This window comes from Melitaea cinxia, chromosome 8 (genome assembly GCF_905220565.1).
Source record: "Melitaea cinxia chromosome 8, ilMelCinx1.1, whole genome shotgun sequence".
NCBI classification, from domain to species: domain Eukaryota; kingdom Metazoa; phylum Arthropoda; class Insecta; order Lepidoptera; family Nymphalidae; genus Melitaea; species Melitaea cinxia.
This window is the reverse complement of record NC_059401.1, coordinates 1,733,340-1,749,766: the sequence shown is the minus strand read 5'-3', so window position 1 is coordinate 1,749,766 and position 16,427 is coordinate 1,733,340. Positions and strand designations below refer to the sequence as shown.

Here is a 16,427-nt window from a genome sequence, read left to right as displayed (position 1 = left end):
TTAGAAAAACAAACTTATCGAAAAGTCGAATTGGCGTAGTATAAATTGTTGGTGTCGAAATATTGAATGTCAATAACGGACTTAGTAATGCTATAATTATTAGTTTCAGAAAAATTCCAAGACATATTTGCCAACCCAAGTTAAAGTACGGCGAGCCCTCGATTTATAGAAAATGTTTACTCAATTCTGGGATCTATTATCTCTTCTTTATTATTCTCCATTTAAGGACCGCAGACATTTCAGATTTTCTATAAAATGAATGAAAATCGACGGTTTCCTTTGCTAAACTTGAAATAAAATTTTAAACCTCTATATTTTTCAAACTAACCTCATAGTAAATATTCACGTATTCTATCCACTGGGTCTCCCTCTCTCACTCTCTCTTGCGAAAAAAAAGTCCTTTTAAGTAAAAAGAAGATTCAGTATAATTTCGAGACAGGTAATAAATGCATAGTCGGTTCCTTACCTGAATTTTTTCATTTGAAATTAAAGAAGATAGACAAAAAATCTTCTAAACAATGGGTAGTCCTTTTAGAGATTGGTTTTTATAATGTAAATAGTCATATACAATATATTTCATGGGAATAGCGCTGTCGAAGCCGTAATGGCGTATTTTTTTCGAAAATATACACAATTTGCAGTTGTTTGAAACGATGATGTAAAAAAACCGACAGGAGGCATTACTTAGATATGGAAAAATCCATTTTTTTATGTATAGATTTTTTTATTCATATGTTAATTTGTTCACATGGTGAATACGACATAAATGATATTATTTTCATTATACTAAGTTCTTAAAATTTTGAATTTTCATTACATTTTCATTTAAAATTTTACACACATAATGGGATTATTTATGTGTATATAAAATACTTTAAATTTTTGATGTGAAACATTAGCATTACATTCGTTATGATATGTGTGCGAGGAACACGGCATGCAGTGATGCGATGCGGCTAAGCAACATTTTCAATTAAATGTTACTCTATATGGCGTTTAGTTGTCTCGATTTGAAACAAATTATTTCGTTAATATCTGGGACATTGATGGAAACTTTCCATAGATTGTTTTAGTCCAAAAATCCAGTTGACAATATTTACTTAGATTATTTATATGAGTCACGTTGCCTTTTTGGACGTTTTTTTTTTACATTTTATTGCGTTGATAAGAAAACTAAAGCACTATGCTTAACTGGATTATATTTACAGTAAAAACTTTGTTGCCAAAACGCCACGTACTCGACTAAACACGTGTTTCATCGTATACTTTTGTTGCTTTCCATTGTCTTTACAAAAGCTCGGTTCCTATATTAAAAAACAAATCGTTTTGTTCACGAACCGTTATTTTTCGAACATATGGCCGTTTTTAAATTTGGTGTTTCATATTTTTAGGCGTTCGACGGTTAAACTTTGTAAATTTCATTATTTTGTTTTATCTACTTTAAAGTGTGAAGGTACGGTCGTAAGCCGATTTGCAAAGGAATTTGTATTGATTATATTGTATTGTAAGTTAAAACATTTTTTGTGTCACGAAAGTAACTTAGTTAAGAAAAAAAATAAAGAATAAGAGCGTATTGTCTTATACAAAATTATTGTATTACGAGTTTTGTGGAATTTGTTACTCTGTAATAAAGTTCTTTTTCCATTATAATGGTCATTGTCATTGGTCATTCATTAAAATGAAGCAAAACCTTAGCTTAGTATTTAGTTGTTGTTAATTTAACGATAGACTCTGTAAGTCTGTATGTAGATGTGAAAATGTAAACTTTCTCATTTTATGTATTATGGCTACTTCTGTTTTTTTTTTTTAATTATTATAGTTGAGGTTAGTAAAATAATATCAAATAGTTACGTTTTCTTGATAAAACAATGAAATAAACTTTTTTGATTTTTTTTGTACATGTCATATAATGTAGTTGACATAATTAACCCCAAATAAAAATCTTTATTCTTATTTCAAATATGTGTGGTACAATGGCAACAAAATACTGTATAAATATTATTAAATGTGTACGTAATAGGACCGTGGCTTCACATTAAAATATTGCATGAAAATCATCAATAAAATGGTCAAAAAATAATTGTCTCTTATTCATACCATTAATACGATATCTGAAAAATATTAGAATTCAATAAAAGAAATGTGTACAAAATAATACATATATAATCTAGCAGGCAATGTAATTTATCTAAAAGGAAGAGAAACCACATACAATGCCAATGTTAAAAGAGTAACCGATGAAGCTCTTAGTACCTAATATACAGAATGTAACATGAGTTTTTGTTCATATCACGCGCTAATATAGGTAATTGTCCTGTTTTAAAAATATCGATAAATTATTCGTCGTGTGATATACTCATACAGTTGTTAAGTTAAATAAAAATGAGAATTATATTTTGGATATTGTGTAACTTGACTCATCGAATCAATTGTGGAACATCTATGCCTGTGATATGTTTATTTGAAAATGGAATGTGTAAATATAAGGCCGTTTTTGTACGCTCATAGTTCATTATTTTCTAGGCTAGCTATCAATAATACTAGACGAATGTTTAATGTTTTATTTCTTTGGTTCGCAATAAACTCATGTTATTACTAAATAATGATCATTTTAACTGAATTGTTACTGAAGTCCGAGAAGGCTAATTTTTTATAGCTTATTATTTTTTAAATGAAAATAGGCATTGCTCATTATGATTGTGATGCAGTTTGTAAAATATTAATAAAAATAGTAAAATAGTGTTAAATTCGATAGTCGTTTTAATTTTTTTCCTTTATTCTGATTTTGTTGTTAAATAAATTATGAATTATTTGAATCTTTATGACTTATATGTCGATATGTTGTACTTATATAAAAGTACAACCGACACCAGTAATTTATAGTAAGCTAACTCATAAAAGTGAACTTTACATTGGAGGCTTATAAAAGGGAAAAGGTGATTGATACCTTTTATAGAAACTTTTTGAAATTTGGTATCTTTAATAGTTAATTTATTGATTGCAATTTCACAATTTTTTATTACATATAAAAACATATTTTATCGTTTCGCATTAAAAAAATCAACTTACCGAAAATTCTAGTTGGCGTAGTATAAATTGTTGGTGTCGTATGTCACTTGTACCGTAAGGCAGGCCTTATAATCTGTGCCCGATAAAGATTTTTGAGAAATTCTGTTTCTAAGGGGGTGTAAATTTAAGACTGATGATTAAAGTTTACTTATTTATCAAAATGATTCATAAACGGTGTTTGTACTAACACATTTATAAAATAAAGAACTAAAAACTAATATTAAATACAAAAACCAATTAATAGTAAACACAGCATGCAATTATACAATAGAAACTAAACAATATTCCGAGTAACAGAAGCCATCTGTCATAGTACTATGCATTTTACTTACTATCTACTGTTACTGCTGAGACGCCCAAATAAAATATACGCTTATAATTTTTGATGTTAAAGAAGGTAACCTGATAAATGCTGTTGTACATTTTTAAGCTATTGGCGGAAAAATATTAAGTTTAGGTATATTAGGAAGTTGCACTTATATAATATGATCTATTTGCCTGAGCAAAACCATTTCTGTATAATTTAAATACTAAGATATTTCAAATTATATAAAAATAATTAATTTATTCTCTTGATCGCCTACGTAAAACATTTCGCGTCTTTTGATATAAATTAAAGTCTACATGTGTCAATATTTTTTTTAAAAATACGATTGAAATTTATAATGATTAATTATTTTTCTTTCTAACTTACCTAAATATTTAAAAATTATAACAACATGTAGTTTAGTTTTGAAATAAGTAAATAATACTTAAAAAAAACATAAAATTACCTAAGTTGTCACAACTTTTTATTTTCCCGCATTTTTGACTCCTATATCCGATTCTATTTAATGCTCCTATAGAATACTATTGTTAAGACTTTCGATAAACCGGAAGTCATTATAAGTTAATTTTATTGAACAATTCGTTTGAAACCCTTTAACACATATGTTATTTTTAAATGAAATAATAGATATTTTTTAAATATAATATTTATAGAGGTCGTTATTGTAGAAATGATTGTATAAGAAAATAATTAAAAAGTTTTTGACTATATGTCTTTTGCTATTCGTCAAACTGCTGCCGCGTTCAACCAATCAGACGCAAGGCTTGTAGAAGCCCGCGCCATCTTCGTTTTCAAACTCATCTCCATCTCGCCCGCCCGCTCACTCGATCAGTCAGTCGCGCGTCGGTTCGGGGCAGTCGTATACATTACTTGAGTATTTCTAGTAATTAACACAAATATCAGAAAAATCATGAGCTCCAGCGAAAATAACAGTGAAGTGGCAGTAGACAAGGTAGGCGATGAGAAGACTGGGGACCCCAAAAGTGACCTAAAAGGAGCCAAAAGGGCAGCAGAGGTGAGTGCACATGTCAAATTGTATGTATTCGTTTTAGACGCTCGCCATTTTATTGAACGTTATTATATGGGCCACATTCGTGTCTTCGATGAGTTTCATATACCACGTGTTTGCTATGATCTTTGGTTTGCCGCTAAAGTAGGAATCGTTAATACCGGCGTATTTTTGGACTATCTGGTTCTAACTTCACAACGTGTGAGGCAATCGATGAGTCAGAACATTGGTATTTAACCATGACTTCCATCATTTCATATCATATGATTTTAGAGCATGAAAACTACAATCTTTGGCGGTTCTAAGTTTTGTTTACTCGTTTTCGATACAGAGGTATGACCTTGGCAGAAAAAAAAACATGGCGCGGGAACGTACGCTGACTGGTTAATATGGCTAATTCATATAAAATAGTATTACATTCTTTAAAATGCCTTTGAGGACGTATTTGTTATTGATTTTATTGCGTAGCATTAGTTATTTTTAACCTGCTATCGTACCCAGTTTACATTCATAGTAGCGTGACGCTACTGTAGAGTAACATGGCCGGCGTGTGACTGTCATGTAGGTAATGTAACGTCAAACAATTGTCCTAGACAAAGCGATTTTATTTCAACATTTATTCGTTTATATCATAATATAAATAAAATCTACGATGCTGTAATTCTCAAAAACCATTCTCCACTTAAAGTAGTAGTCAATGACCCGGCGTTATTTGCATGTTGGAGTTTTCTGTGTAATTTATACTCGCTTTGTTTAACCACATTGATTAGACTTAGGTATAAGTGCACTCGTATGACGAAAGTAGGCTGTGATTGCTAGATTTAGATATATTTACATAATTTAAACCAAAATTGAAAATAGGAAGTGAAGTCTCCCGTCTCTTTCGCTCGGCGTAACCTAAATTTCGCCACAAACAAGCGCGTAGCAAACATAACCTCAAAGTACGCTTAAAAGAAACTATCAATGCGGTTCGTCAAAATTTGAATCCTACCGCGTGATTATTTCTATTAATTGTTAGTAGGTGTTGATTCATAGTAGTTTTGGCGGTTTTAAGACTACGTCAGCGTATATGCTATGCGCACTGACCGCCATCCTCTCCCCATAGTCATGGCAAAATAGGCCGTATGTCGCCGGCCCCACGTTCAGCGTCTCTTTCCCCCGTACTTAATAACCCACGCTTCTTTATTGTTACGAATCCTTGTCACCTGCGTTTTATTATCTTGCACGTAAGCTGTGTACGCCGTATTTGTAAATTATTTTATCCGCCAACAATTCACGGTTGATGTAAATATTGAAATTTGTTATTGGCTTACAGCCAGGTACAGTGAATTTTATTATTTAAATATGAAGATGTACTTACAGCGGTTAAACACGAGGTATAACCAAAGTACAGAATGTGGTCTTGTATAATAAGTATGAATTTTTAATATTTGATGCGGAATGATATAATATGTATTACACGAAATGTAAGACGTACTAACATGTTCTAACGTAATGTTAATTTTGTTCAGGAAAAACCTTCAGAGGCGAAAAAAGCCCGAAAGGAGGAGAACGGAGGTGGCGGTGAAGATGAGGCCCACAGTGAGGAAGAAGATTTGGTAGAAGGGTTCGAAGAGGGAGAGGGAGAGGAAGATGATGACGAGGAAGTTGAGGGGGAGGAGGGCGAGGAGGATGAGGAGGAGTTAGGGGAGGGAGAGGACGACGATCTCGACGGTAAACAAACTAGACGTTAATAATAATTAAAAGGAATAACTGTCGCAATATAATTAGCTACGGTGCACATTGAGAATCAATAAATACGTTAACAAAAGAAAAGAGTACATAAAGTTACAAAATGTTACGAAATCGTATAATGTATTTTGGCGCGAGTTTTCAAAGCGCGCGAAAAGTTTGTTGTTGGATTATTTATGTATTTCTAAATATTCGTATTATTTTTTCAATTAACGAATAATAGGTAGAGTAAAAAAGATAAGAGAATGTAGTTTAAAAAAAGCAATAGAAAAGTTATTATTTGTTTATCAATATAATTTTTTAAAAGGAAGACTTCCGATTTTTTGCCCTTTCTCTAAATCTATAGACACACGCGGTAAACGGTAATCGGAGTAAGCACGTTTTCATCGTCATTGTTATGTTAGTCTAAGAGGTCATTGAAACCATACAAGTAACGCGTACAGTCGATTTTAATAGTTATTTATAACTTGAAATTGGTGAAATACTTAACACACAAATTATTTTACCTATTGTATTAATTTCTTGGTTACGAATTTTTTTTTTTGTATTGAAGGCGAAATTTTGTTACAGATGAGGAAGTTGAAGAGGAGTTATTAGGTGAAGAAGAAGAGGATGACGCGTAATACGTCTCGTGCCTCTTTTTTTAAAGACAATGTCACAGTGAAGTAATATAGTGTATGTGACGCCCCGGAATGGCGCGGCCGCGCTTCGCCCCAACTGACTGCAAGCGACAGCCCCAACACAAGAGGCGGCAGTTGGGAACACGCGTGGCCGACATCACTCCCACCTAAAACGGGTGCACTTCTATTTGAATGACAAAAAAAACGTAATTAAGTCTAATACAGTGCAGAGTTAAAAAAGTTTAATGTTTAAGTTCGGTACCGATGTATCAATTTTTTTTCAAGTTTACTGCAACAAATAATTAGTTAAGACTTAGTAGAATACTGTTGAATTTTGTCATGAAATGTACAAATGTGTTTTCGAAAGTAAACTTTATTTCTAAGTGAAAATCCACTCTGTATTTAGGTTAACCTGTAAGCCCAAATGGTGAAGTTGTGATATTTTTCTATATACAGTAGTATAATTATTATTGACATTGTAATGAAATATAGAAATAACCCGGCCCGCTGTCTTAATTAATAATATAGAATAAGCAATTAAGTCACAAAGCTCAATTCTTCATTTTCCTGTTGTTGATGAGAGTTTGTGTGTACATATTTAGTGTAAGGGAAGCCTGAGAGTTTATGCACAGTAATGTAAAATAGCGTGGTTATTGCATTCATTTAAATGCTCCTGTTGTTTACAAGAAATCGCGATTTGCCTTTCCTATACCTCCGCTGCTTCGTCGACTCTAACTCCTACCTCATACTAAACATATTTTCTAACCGTTAACAATAATAAAACTCATTGAATGAATCTGTTTCACTCGAGGAGTTTGGTGCCGACGTCGAGTGCGCATCACTAAATTGCAATCGCCGACGAATACTTACATTTGTTGCAAATATTAGAAAAACATCACAATTTTGCCATTATCTTGAAGCACATCGCGCGCCCGCCGCCCGCTCCCCTAGCGACTGATAAAGAGAGCGCGACGGCCACAACGCGATAGCGATGATACACCTTAAAAACCTGCCTGTAATATTGTCCATATTGTTAATTAGGATAGAACTCCCGCAGTTTTGTATTCCATCGTTTGAAGTGTGGAAAAAGAGATTTCTAGGTTTAAAAATGATTAGTACGTAGGTTGGTATGTTATTCGACGAAGGGACGCGACGGGAGTTAGCGAGGCCGGTAGGGAGGGCGAGCGGCGTCGGTCCCCTCCCGCGAGCGCGTGGCCTCGTTCGATTTGCCGCGCGCCGGCTTGTGCCCCCGTACCCCGTACCCCGCACCTCGCAAGCGCCGCGCGTCTGCCGGCCCTCACCAAGCCACGGCAACGCGTCGCGTGCGTGGAAAAACACTCGTCGCTCGCTGTACATCGCCGCACGGCCGCTAGGCCGGAACGGCGATGGACGCGTACACCGCCTGTCCACCTCGATCTCTACCGGCCCGGGCGGCCGGTCGATTCAATAAATACAAATCGTGAATGACTATTTTTTTACTTCAGAATCCGGCGCTCTTAAAAGACGAGTGATTATTAAATTTAGCATAATTCACATCGATATGAATACTTGACCTTTTGTATTTCTATTTAAATTGATAACATTGAAATGAAATAAAAAATTAATCAAATTCTTAATTGTAACGTGTCGCTTTTCGTTTATGGTAAGAATGAGCTGTCGCATGTTGTGTACGATATACGACTACTGTGAATACCTTAGTACGATTTTTATTTATTTGTGATGTTGAACACTATTGATTTTCTACGATGGACGAAATGTAAATACAACCGATTTTAAGTAAAACGTTATTTTGTTTCCTCAGCCTATTTATTTGTCTTTTAGAGGTTTAAAAGCTGTCCGTAGCATCGCCAAACAGGTTACAATAATTTTAAAAAGATTTCGCTGCTTCGTAGCTTTATATGATTCATTGATTCCTATTACATAAAAGATAAGATGTTATCACTGGAAGATCCACGTAGAAAGGCACTTGCTGAGCGATGTCGATTTATACTCTTGTAGTCCACATTGAAGCTAGATAGCATGAATTTCCGAAAAGCAATATTACAAATGCTATGAAAAAAAATCGAGTTGCCACATTATATTATTTTATCACGTTATCACAACATGTAGGTAACTAAACAGATAATGCAATAAATCTTATTAGGTATTTAATTAAAAAAAAATACTAAATTTCAAAAGAATATAACTACGTGAAAATATTGACATTTTATATATGGATATCTACTCTGCTTGAGGAACTTTATAGTTAATACGATCGCTTAATTTTCTTACTAAAAAGAAAAATCGCATATAATTTAGTCTACACTTCTAGCGACATCTAGTAAAATTAATGCACACTTCTGGTTCAAGGTCGTCTTCTCGATGTCGCTATTAAGTTGACCTTTATTATCTGTGTAGTATAAAATCAACTGATAAGTAGCGCGTATTTTAAAATTGCAAGAAAGATTTCTAACATCAAACAATATACTTGTTATTGTTGGTATAATAAATATATTTTAATATCAAAAATAGTGCAAAAATATTTTTACACGTTATCATAAATGTTATTGCGGCTGCATATTATCTTCCGGTCGTTTTAATTGACTACGTGAAATTGTCATGAAAGTATGATTTTAAGCTTATCAATTTATCAATAATAAAAAGTTTAGTATTTATTACTGCTTTGATCGACTACTATTGTTGGGATGAATAGTAGACGGTTGACGCGAAATGCAGAATGGCGAGTACCAGTATATAAGTGTATAATCTATGATGGCGAGTGCCGATGCCGAGTTGACCGAAAAACAAAATCAGTTGAAAATAAGACGCATAAAAGGAAGGACGTGCTTGTTTTGCTTCCGAACACGTTCGCGCGATATGCGTGTTTTAAACGCGAGCTTTGTTTAGAAATCTACATAACACTTAGTATAACTAACTTTCAGTGATTGTTAATAAACGGTAAAATGTGAATTTACAAGAACTGCAATTATATGTACATTTTATTTAATTTTAATCGTGATTGGATGAAATTCAAGGTAAACAAAACAATATATACGATATAAATAAATATAAAAATTTCAATTTTTGCTTACATTATCTTTAGAAGTAAGGGAGTTTTAAATTAATAATATTTATAATTAGTTTTAATTAAAAATAAATTTGATTATTGATTCAGCCTGTAACATACCAGCTAGACACACGACTTTCTCCATTATGAGAAAAAAAAATCAATTGTCAAAAGTAACAACATGCAAAAATGTTATAATTTTGTATGTTTATAATGTAACTAGATGTGCCTCGCGCTTTCATCCACGTTAATTTGTGAAAAGAGATGTACTAAAATATTGTAATAAGCCTTCCTCGATAAATGGGCTACGTAACACTGAAATAATTTCTCAAATCGGACCAGAAATTCCTGAGATCAGCCCGTTCAAGCAAACAAACAAACCCTTTAGCTTTATAATATTAGTATAGATAATAACTTAAGATTTTTTTAATGGGAGTAACTGCTGAGTTTCTTGCCAATTCGTTTCTGTAGAATCTAAATTCCGTATCGGTGGTAGCTTCACTTTTAACGATAGTTGAAATTTTAATTTCTGAGATGACGATTCTAAAGTGCTTTTGAAGCTTATTTGAACAGTTTTTTTTTATTTTAATTTAATTAAATAGTAAATTTGGCTACAAAAGCTAAAAATTGTGTTTTTATTAAAAGGTAAATAAAGGTTAAAATTTTTTTAAATAAAGGTTAAAAAGTTTTTATAAACGTAAAAATAAAAATATAAATACAAATACATATATTACGTGCGATGCGGTCTAAACATATTATTTTGCTGACAAGATACAATTAGCGCGTGATTTCAATGATTGTTTAATGGACAATTAACATTTTTTGTGTACAAGAAGAATTAACATACATTTATTTATTTAATTTCTTTACTATTAACCGACTTTAATTTAAATCAAACTTTTTCATGTGTGCTACATCATAACTTTTTACAGATTGGACCGATTTCTATGGTTCTTTTTGTAACTGAATGGCGGTCCTTGTCATGTGGGCTTATTTTAATTTGATTGAGATTTGACGAGAACTTTTTGAGTTATCTTTAATAATGACTATTTTTTTCGTATTCCTATGTTGTATTATTTCGTCGATGAAATTGAAGTTGGTTTGTTTTCGTTAGCTAGCAAACGCAATTATGTAAAGAAAAATAAATAAATTTTTAATTAAAATCCATGGCCACAGTAAAAGGTTTTCGTCTTCTTTTATAATATAAATCAATGTTACTTAAATAAAAAAAGTTTTTATGGTCAATGTCGCAAGTTACTTATTTATACTTTATTAGCGATCCGCCCGGGCTTCGCACGGTTGCAAAAACTATCAGTGTTCCTCTACTTTATATTACTCTACTTATTTTATTATATACCTTCCTCTAGAATCACTCTAGCAAAGAAAACCGCATCAAATTCCGCGATGTAGTTTTAAAGATCTAAGCGTACAGACAGCGGGAAGCGATTTGGTTTTATACTGTAATGATTGTACACCACGAATACAAATAAAGCTTGAAGACAGTTATGTAGTACAACGAGCGGACTTATGGCTATCTACGTATCAAGTTTTATTGAAATCAGTAAGATTTTGGTGTAGTGGTGCGTGTGCCTTGTATGCGCTCAAACATGGCGATTCGGGGTTCGAGTTCCGCTCGAGATGGATACTTGCGTTTGTGCAAATATTTCTATTCGGACTCACTGCCGCCCCAACTACGCTACGCCACTGTCGAACTGGGTCTCATCTTTGTGGGTCTTCGTATCGGGTCTCGCAGAACACGTTAAGCTGTCGGTCACGGTTGTTTTTTTTATATCACTAGGTTCATAGGGGTTATCATAGACACCTAATACTGATAGCAACCGTTGGTCATAGTAGGGGAATATTATGTCCGCCGACTTTTATTCTACGTGGACAAAAATGCCTATATTCAGCAGTGGAATGTAACAGGCTGATGCAATCAAAACAATCAATAATAAATTTTTGCGTGAAAGAGTAGGTAACAAAAATAAATCCATCCTCACAAACGTTCATGTTTAAAATATTAGGTAGTAATTAAATATTGACATTATTTTAAAGTACAATAACATTTAATCATTTCAACTTTTTACAAAGTTACGATGTATCTTATTTTCGTTATTTCTTTTATCGAAGGAATAACAAGTTATCTCAGTTAAGACAAGGCCTTGTTTTTGACCCCAATAATTTTGACTAATAATCACTTCACTTCACTTCAGCCTATCGCAGTCCACTGCTGGACATAGGCCATAGCCCGTTCCATTGCACGTTGAGCGACTTTAAACTTGTGGACCAGTCCCTTGGTCAGTGTCCACGTCTTGGCTCCGTATGTTAACACAGGCAGGACGCATTGCTCGAAAACTTTTGTCTTCAAGCATTGCGGAATCTTCGAAGTGAAGACTCGACGGAGTCTGCCAAACGCCGCCCAGCCCAACCGAATCCTCCTATCGGCCTCCTTCTCGAAGTTGTTGCGGCCTAGTTGGATAGTATGGCCTAGGTAAATATAATCCTGAACAACTTCGAGAAGGGTACCATCGACCGATACCGGTATCGGTATGACTTGGTTGTTAAACATAACTTTCGTCTTATCCAAGTTCATATAGAGACCGACACGTCGGGAGGACTCGTTTAGGCCGGCCAGCATTTGGCCTAACTCATCCAGCGTCTCCGCAAAGATGACAATATCGTCGGCGAAACGAAGGTGAGAGATGAATTCACCGTTGACGTTGATGCCCCGTTCCCCCCAATCCAAGGTCTTAAAAACATCCTCTAGCGCAGTGGTAAACAGTTTCGGTGATATTACATCCCCCTGTCTTACCCCGCGCCGGAGGGAAATAGGTCTTGTTCTTTGGTCATTGACATGAACGGTCATCGTCGCCGCGTCGTACATAGATTTTAGTACCTCGATATATCGCCAGTCGATATGACATCTCTGCAGAGAGTCCAGGACAGCCCAGGTCTCGACGGAGTCGAAGGCTTTCTCGTAGTCCACAAATGCCATACACAGCGGTTGATTATATTCTTCCGTCTTTTGGATAATCTGCCGAACAGTATGGATGTGGTCCACGGTGCTGTAGCCATTTCGAAACCCAGCCTGCTCCGGTGGTTGGAATTCGTCGAGTCTTCTGGCGAGACGATTCGTAACAACCCTCGAAAACAGCTTATAGACGTGGCTCAGAAGTGAGATCGGTCTGTAATTCTTTAACAGAGACTTATCGCCTCTCTTAAAGAACAGCACCACCACACTCCTGGACCACGCCTCCGGCGTGGTACCTCGGTGGATGACGGCGTTAAATAGTCTTGCCAAGGCTTTCAGGACAGGTCGCCCTGCGGCTTTAAGGAGTTCAGTGGTAACTCCGTCATCCCCCGGGGCCCTTCCGTTTTTAAGCTGCCCGAGCGCTGCACCAATCTCATCCTCTTCGAAGTCCGGGATACACTCCAAATAATGGCGCAACAATGGTGCCCGTGGATCTTCGGTGTCCCAAGTCGCAGGCTTGCGTGCGCTCGACGAGTACAGCTGTCCATAAAAATTCTCAACCTCTTCTCGGACCTGAGGGCGAGAGCAGACGGTTCTGCCATCTGCTGTTTTAAGCTTCGCAAGAAGGCTTCTCCCCAATGGTCTTTGGAAAACTTTGGACCCCCTATTCTGCTCAATCAGAGTAGCAACCTCTCTCGTATTTGAGCAGCGGAGGTCTCGGCGAATAATTTTCCGTACCCTCTTGGAAAGAGCCCTCTGTTCTGGCGAAGCAGCCGGCAACTCGCGCCTCTGCCGCATCAGATCCAAGGCTTCGGGAGAAAGTTTGGACTGCTTCGTTGGCTTTGTTGGTGGAAAGTGTCTGCGACCCAGTGTACACACCGTCTTCACCACGTTGTCGGTTATCTCGTCCACGTCGCTAGTAGTTTCCAGCGAATCGAATCGGTTTTGGAGTTCCAACTGAAACTGCTCGGAGCCACATAGTATTTGGGGCAGCGTAGGTCGGAGAGTAGATTTCATCAAGCGGGTCCGCTCCTTTCGGAGACATATATTCAGAGTGCCCCGTACTAGCCGGTGGTCGCTGCCGGTGTTAAACCTGTTAACCACTGAGACATCTCTGAATATATGCCTTTTATCCGCTATGATGAAATCTATCTCGTTCCTCGTCACAGTATCGGGGCTTTGCCATGTCCACCTCCTTTGGGGCTTCTTCTCAAAAAATGAGTTCATCAAGAAGAGCCCCTCCGATTCGAGGAAGTTGACAAGCGTCTGCCCCCTGTGATTCCTGTGCCCCAATCCGTGTGGTCCGATGCTCGATCCGTCGCGGCCTTGTACTCCCACTTTAGCGTTGAAGTCTCCCATAACAACGCTGTAGAAGGTCGAAGTAGTGCCATGTATGGCCCTTGTAATATCTTCATACAAGGCTTCGACTTCATCGTCAGAGTGTGCCGAGGTCGGCGCATATACCTGTATCACTTTCAGGGAGTACCTGTCGGTGAGCTTAAGTACAAGGTACGCTACCCGGGTCGACACACTACTGACTTCCACAACGTTGTTAGTGAGAGTCTTGTGAACCAGATAACCGACGCCACCTTGGGAAAGCCCATCACCTTCACGGAAGTAGAACAAGTGCCCGGAGTCCAGGATCATCGTGTCCTCTCCCTCTCTTCGGACTTCAGACAACCCCAGTATGCTCCACTTAATGTGACTAAGTTCTACCTCAAGTTCGGTGAGGTGATGGTCCAACCGTAGCGTGCGTCCATTATACGTAGCCAGGAATATTTTTCTATGGCAGCCTCCCGTACCCCGGTGATTCTTAGCACCCTCTACCCCACCGTTACCACGGCCGCTGCCGTAGCCGGGAATAGTGGGGCTGCCGGGAACTGAGGGCCTTATTTTTAGGTTCGAACTCATGGGGGTTTTTGCCCATAGTCACCACGCTGGGCAGGCGGGTTGGTGACCGCAGGGCTGACTTTGTCGCACCGAAGACGCTGCTGCCCGTCCTCGGTCTGTGCATTTAAAAAGCCAGCAGTTGGATGGCTATCCCGCCATCGGTCGGCCTTTTAAGTTCCAAGGTGGTAGTGGAACTGTGCTATCCCTTAGTCGCCTCTTACGACACCCACGGGAAGAGATGGGGTGGCTAAATTCTTTAGTGCCGTAACCACACGACTAATAATATGAATTACTTATTTAAAATAATTTGATTAATTAAAATTGTGTATTTATAGAAAACAAAAAGGTAAAAAATTACTCAATTGAAGTACAGGTTAGTAATTATTTATGTTATATATGTATGATAAATATGAATAAAATTAAACATACAATTTAATTTTCTTTGAAAATAGAATAAATTTATAAAAAAGCAACCAACTATTTAAAAAAGTCTTTCGAATATTATTCAATTCTTAATTATTCCTGACGACATGCGTAAAGAAGTTTTACTTCAACAATATCGAATTCCAGGTTATTTACTGTTATTTTACGATAATGATCTGTGTCATACGCAAAGTATAACCCCGAACACTTTTTTGCTACTATGTAACTAGGTTTCAAAATTCCTGAAACAACATGCATAATAAGACTACATAAGGCTTTGAGCAAAACGCGATTTTGAAAGATTAATGTCCTCCTTGGTCACCCAAAAACAATACAAATTGAGTTACATTTTTTCAATAGATTTTCGGGTACTACGACGTATGACTCGGGATAACCTATAATGGCAACTTCATTATTTATTTAATAATGATAAAAAACGCGATCCATATATGGAATACATACTTATTTTAGAAATTAGCTGCTAAGTGTGGTAAACGAATCTGCTTTGTGGTTAGGCTTACCTCTTGATTTGTACAAATAGTGATGGCAAGACGACGATATCGATATTAACACTAAGCTGTTATTTTAGCATATTTTTTATTTTAACAATATGCATATAATTACTTAATTTATTGTTTTTGTTTTAATTAAATTAAAGTATTATACCTAATATCTTACTAATATCTTAATTAATATTAATGAAAAAAATTATTACTGCGACAGGTTAATTAGATTGTCCTAATTAAGACGATTATAATAACTACAAATATTTACATAAAATTCGACAAGTTCTTATAATTTATATATTTATGATACATGTAAATATATAATGAGATCCTTTTTTTAATGATATGAATACATCTTTCTTGGATTGTTACTATTTTAGAAAGACCAAAAAAGGATGAGGTTCCCAATTCGACTCTTTTTATGTGTATGTATTACCTGATACCTCATAACTCTTTGCTGGGTGTATCGATGTTGATGTTTCTTTTTGCATTCGAAAATTAGTATTTGTCATATGATCTTATCTAAATTTAGGATATGACAGGTAGATTTTGAGCTATCTCAAAAATGGTTTTTTTTTTTAATTTACACTTTTTTACTTGTCGATGTTTGTTTTGAATGGAACACTAAATAATTTATTATTAGGTACAATAATTATGAAACAACGAAAGATATTTTGTTTCTTTCTAAATTTTCTACAATCAGAAATATTCTAAGATTGATATAAGTTAAGGTTCTTTCTCACTCGATTCTAAACTCTCGATATTCTATTTATTTATTGTATTCCACATATATTTCGGAAGAAAGAAAGATAACTTGTTTATCGGCCATTCATA

The 16,427-nt window shown here is 35.7% G+C and overlaps 2 protein-coding genes across 2 annotated transcripts in view; both read left to right on the top strand.

Annotated features, from left to right (window-relative positions):
* The first annotated feature begins 4,190 nt into the window (after positions 1-4,190).
* Positions 4,191-8,539, top strand: LOC123655635 (acidic leucine-rich nuclear phosphoprotein 32 family member B-like). The gene is made up of 3 exons (XM_045591397.1): positions 4,191-4,412; positions 5,918-6,119; positions 6,708-8,539. The coding sequence occupies exons 1-3, from the start codon at positions 4,308-4,310 to the stop codon at positions 6,758-6,760; spliced, it is 360 nt and encodes a 119-aa protein (XP_045447353.1). The 5' UTR covers positions 4,191-4,307; the 3' UTR covers positions 6,761-8,539.
* A 1,015-nt stretch (positions 8,540-9,554) lies between these two features.
* The window catches only part of LOC123655634 (neutral ceramidase), a 46,026-nt gene continuing 39,153 nt past the window's right edge, over positions 9,555-16,427 (top strand). Inside the window, exon 1 of the mRNA XM_045591396.1 lies at positions 9,555-9,771. Within this exon, the coding sequence (XP_045447352.1) occupies positions 9,727-9,771 (45 nt within the window). The 5' untranslated portion in view covers positions 9,555-9,726. The remainder of the gene's footprint in view (positions 9,772-16,427) is intronic.

Bases quoted from the DNA above. Each gene is read 5' to 3' on its own strand.
- LOC123655635 (XM_045591397.1), top strand. From the start codon at position 4,308: ATGAGCTCCAGCGAAAATAACAGTGAAGTGGCAGTAGACAAGGTAGGC. The intron at 4,413-5,917 runs GTGAGTGCACAT...AATTTTGTTCAG, and splicing joins GAGCCAAAAGGGCAGCAGAG to GAAAAACCTTCAGAGGCGAA. The intron at 6,120-6,707 runs GTAAACAAACTA...ATTTTGTTACAG, and splicing joins AGAGGACGACGATCTCGACG to ATGAGGAAGTTGAAGAGGAG.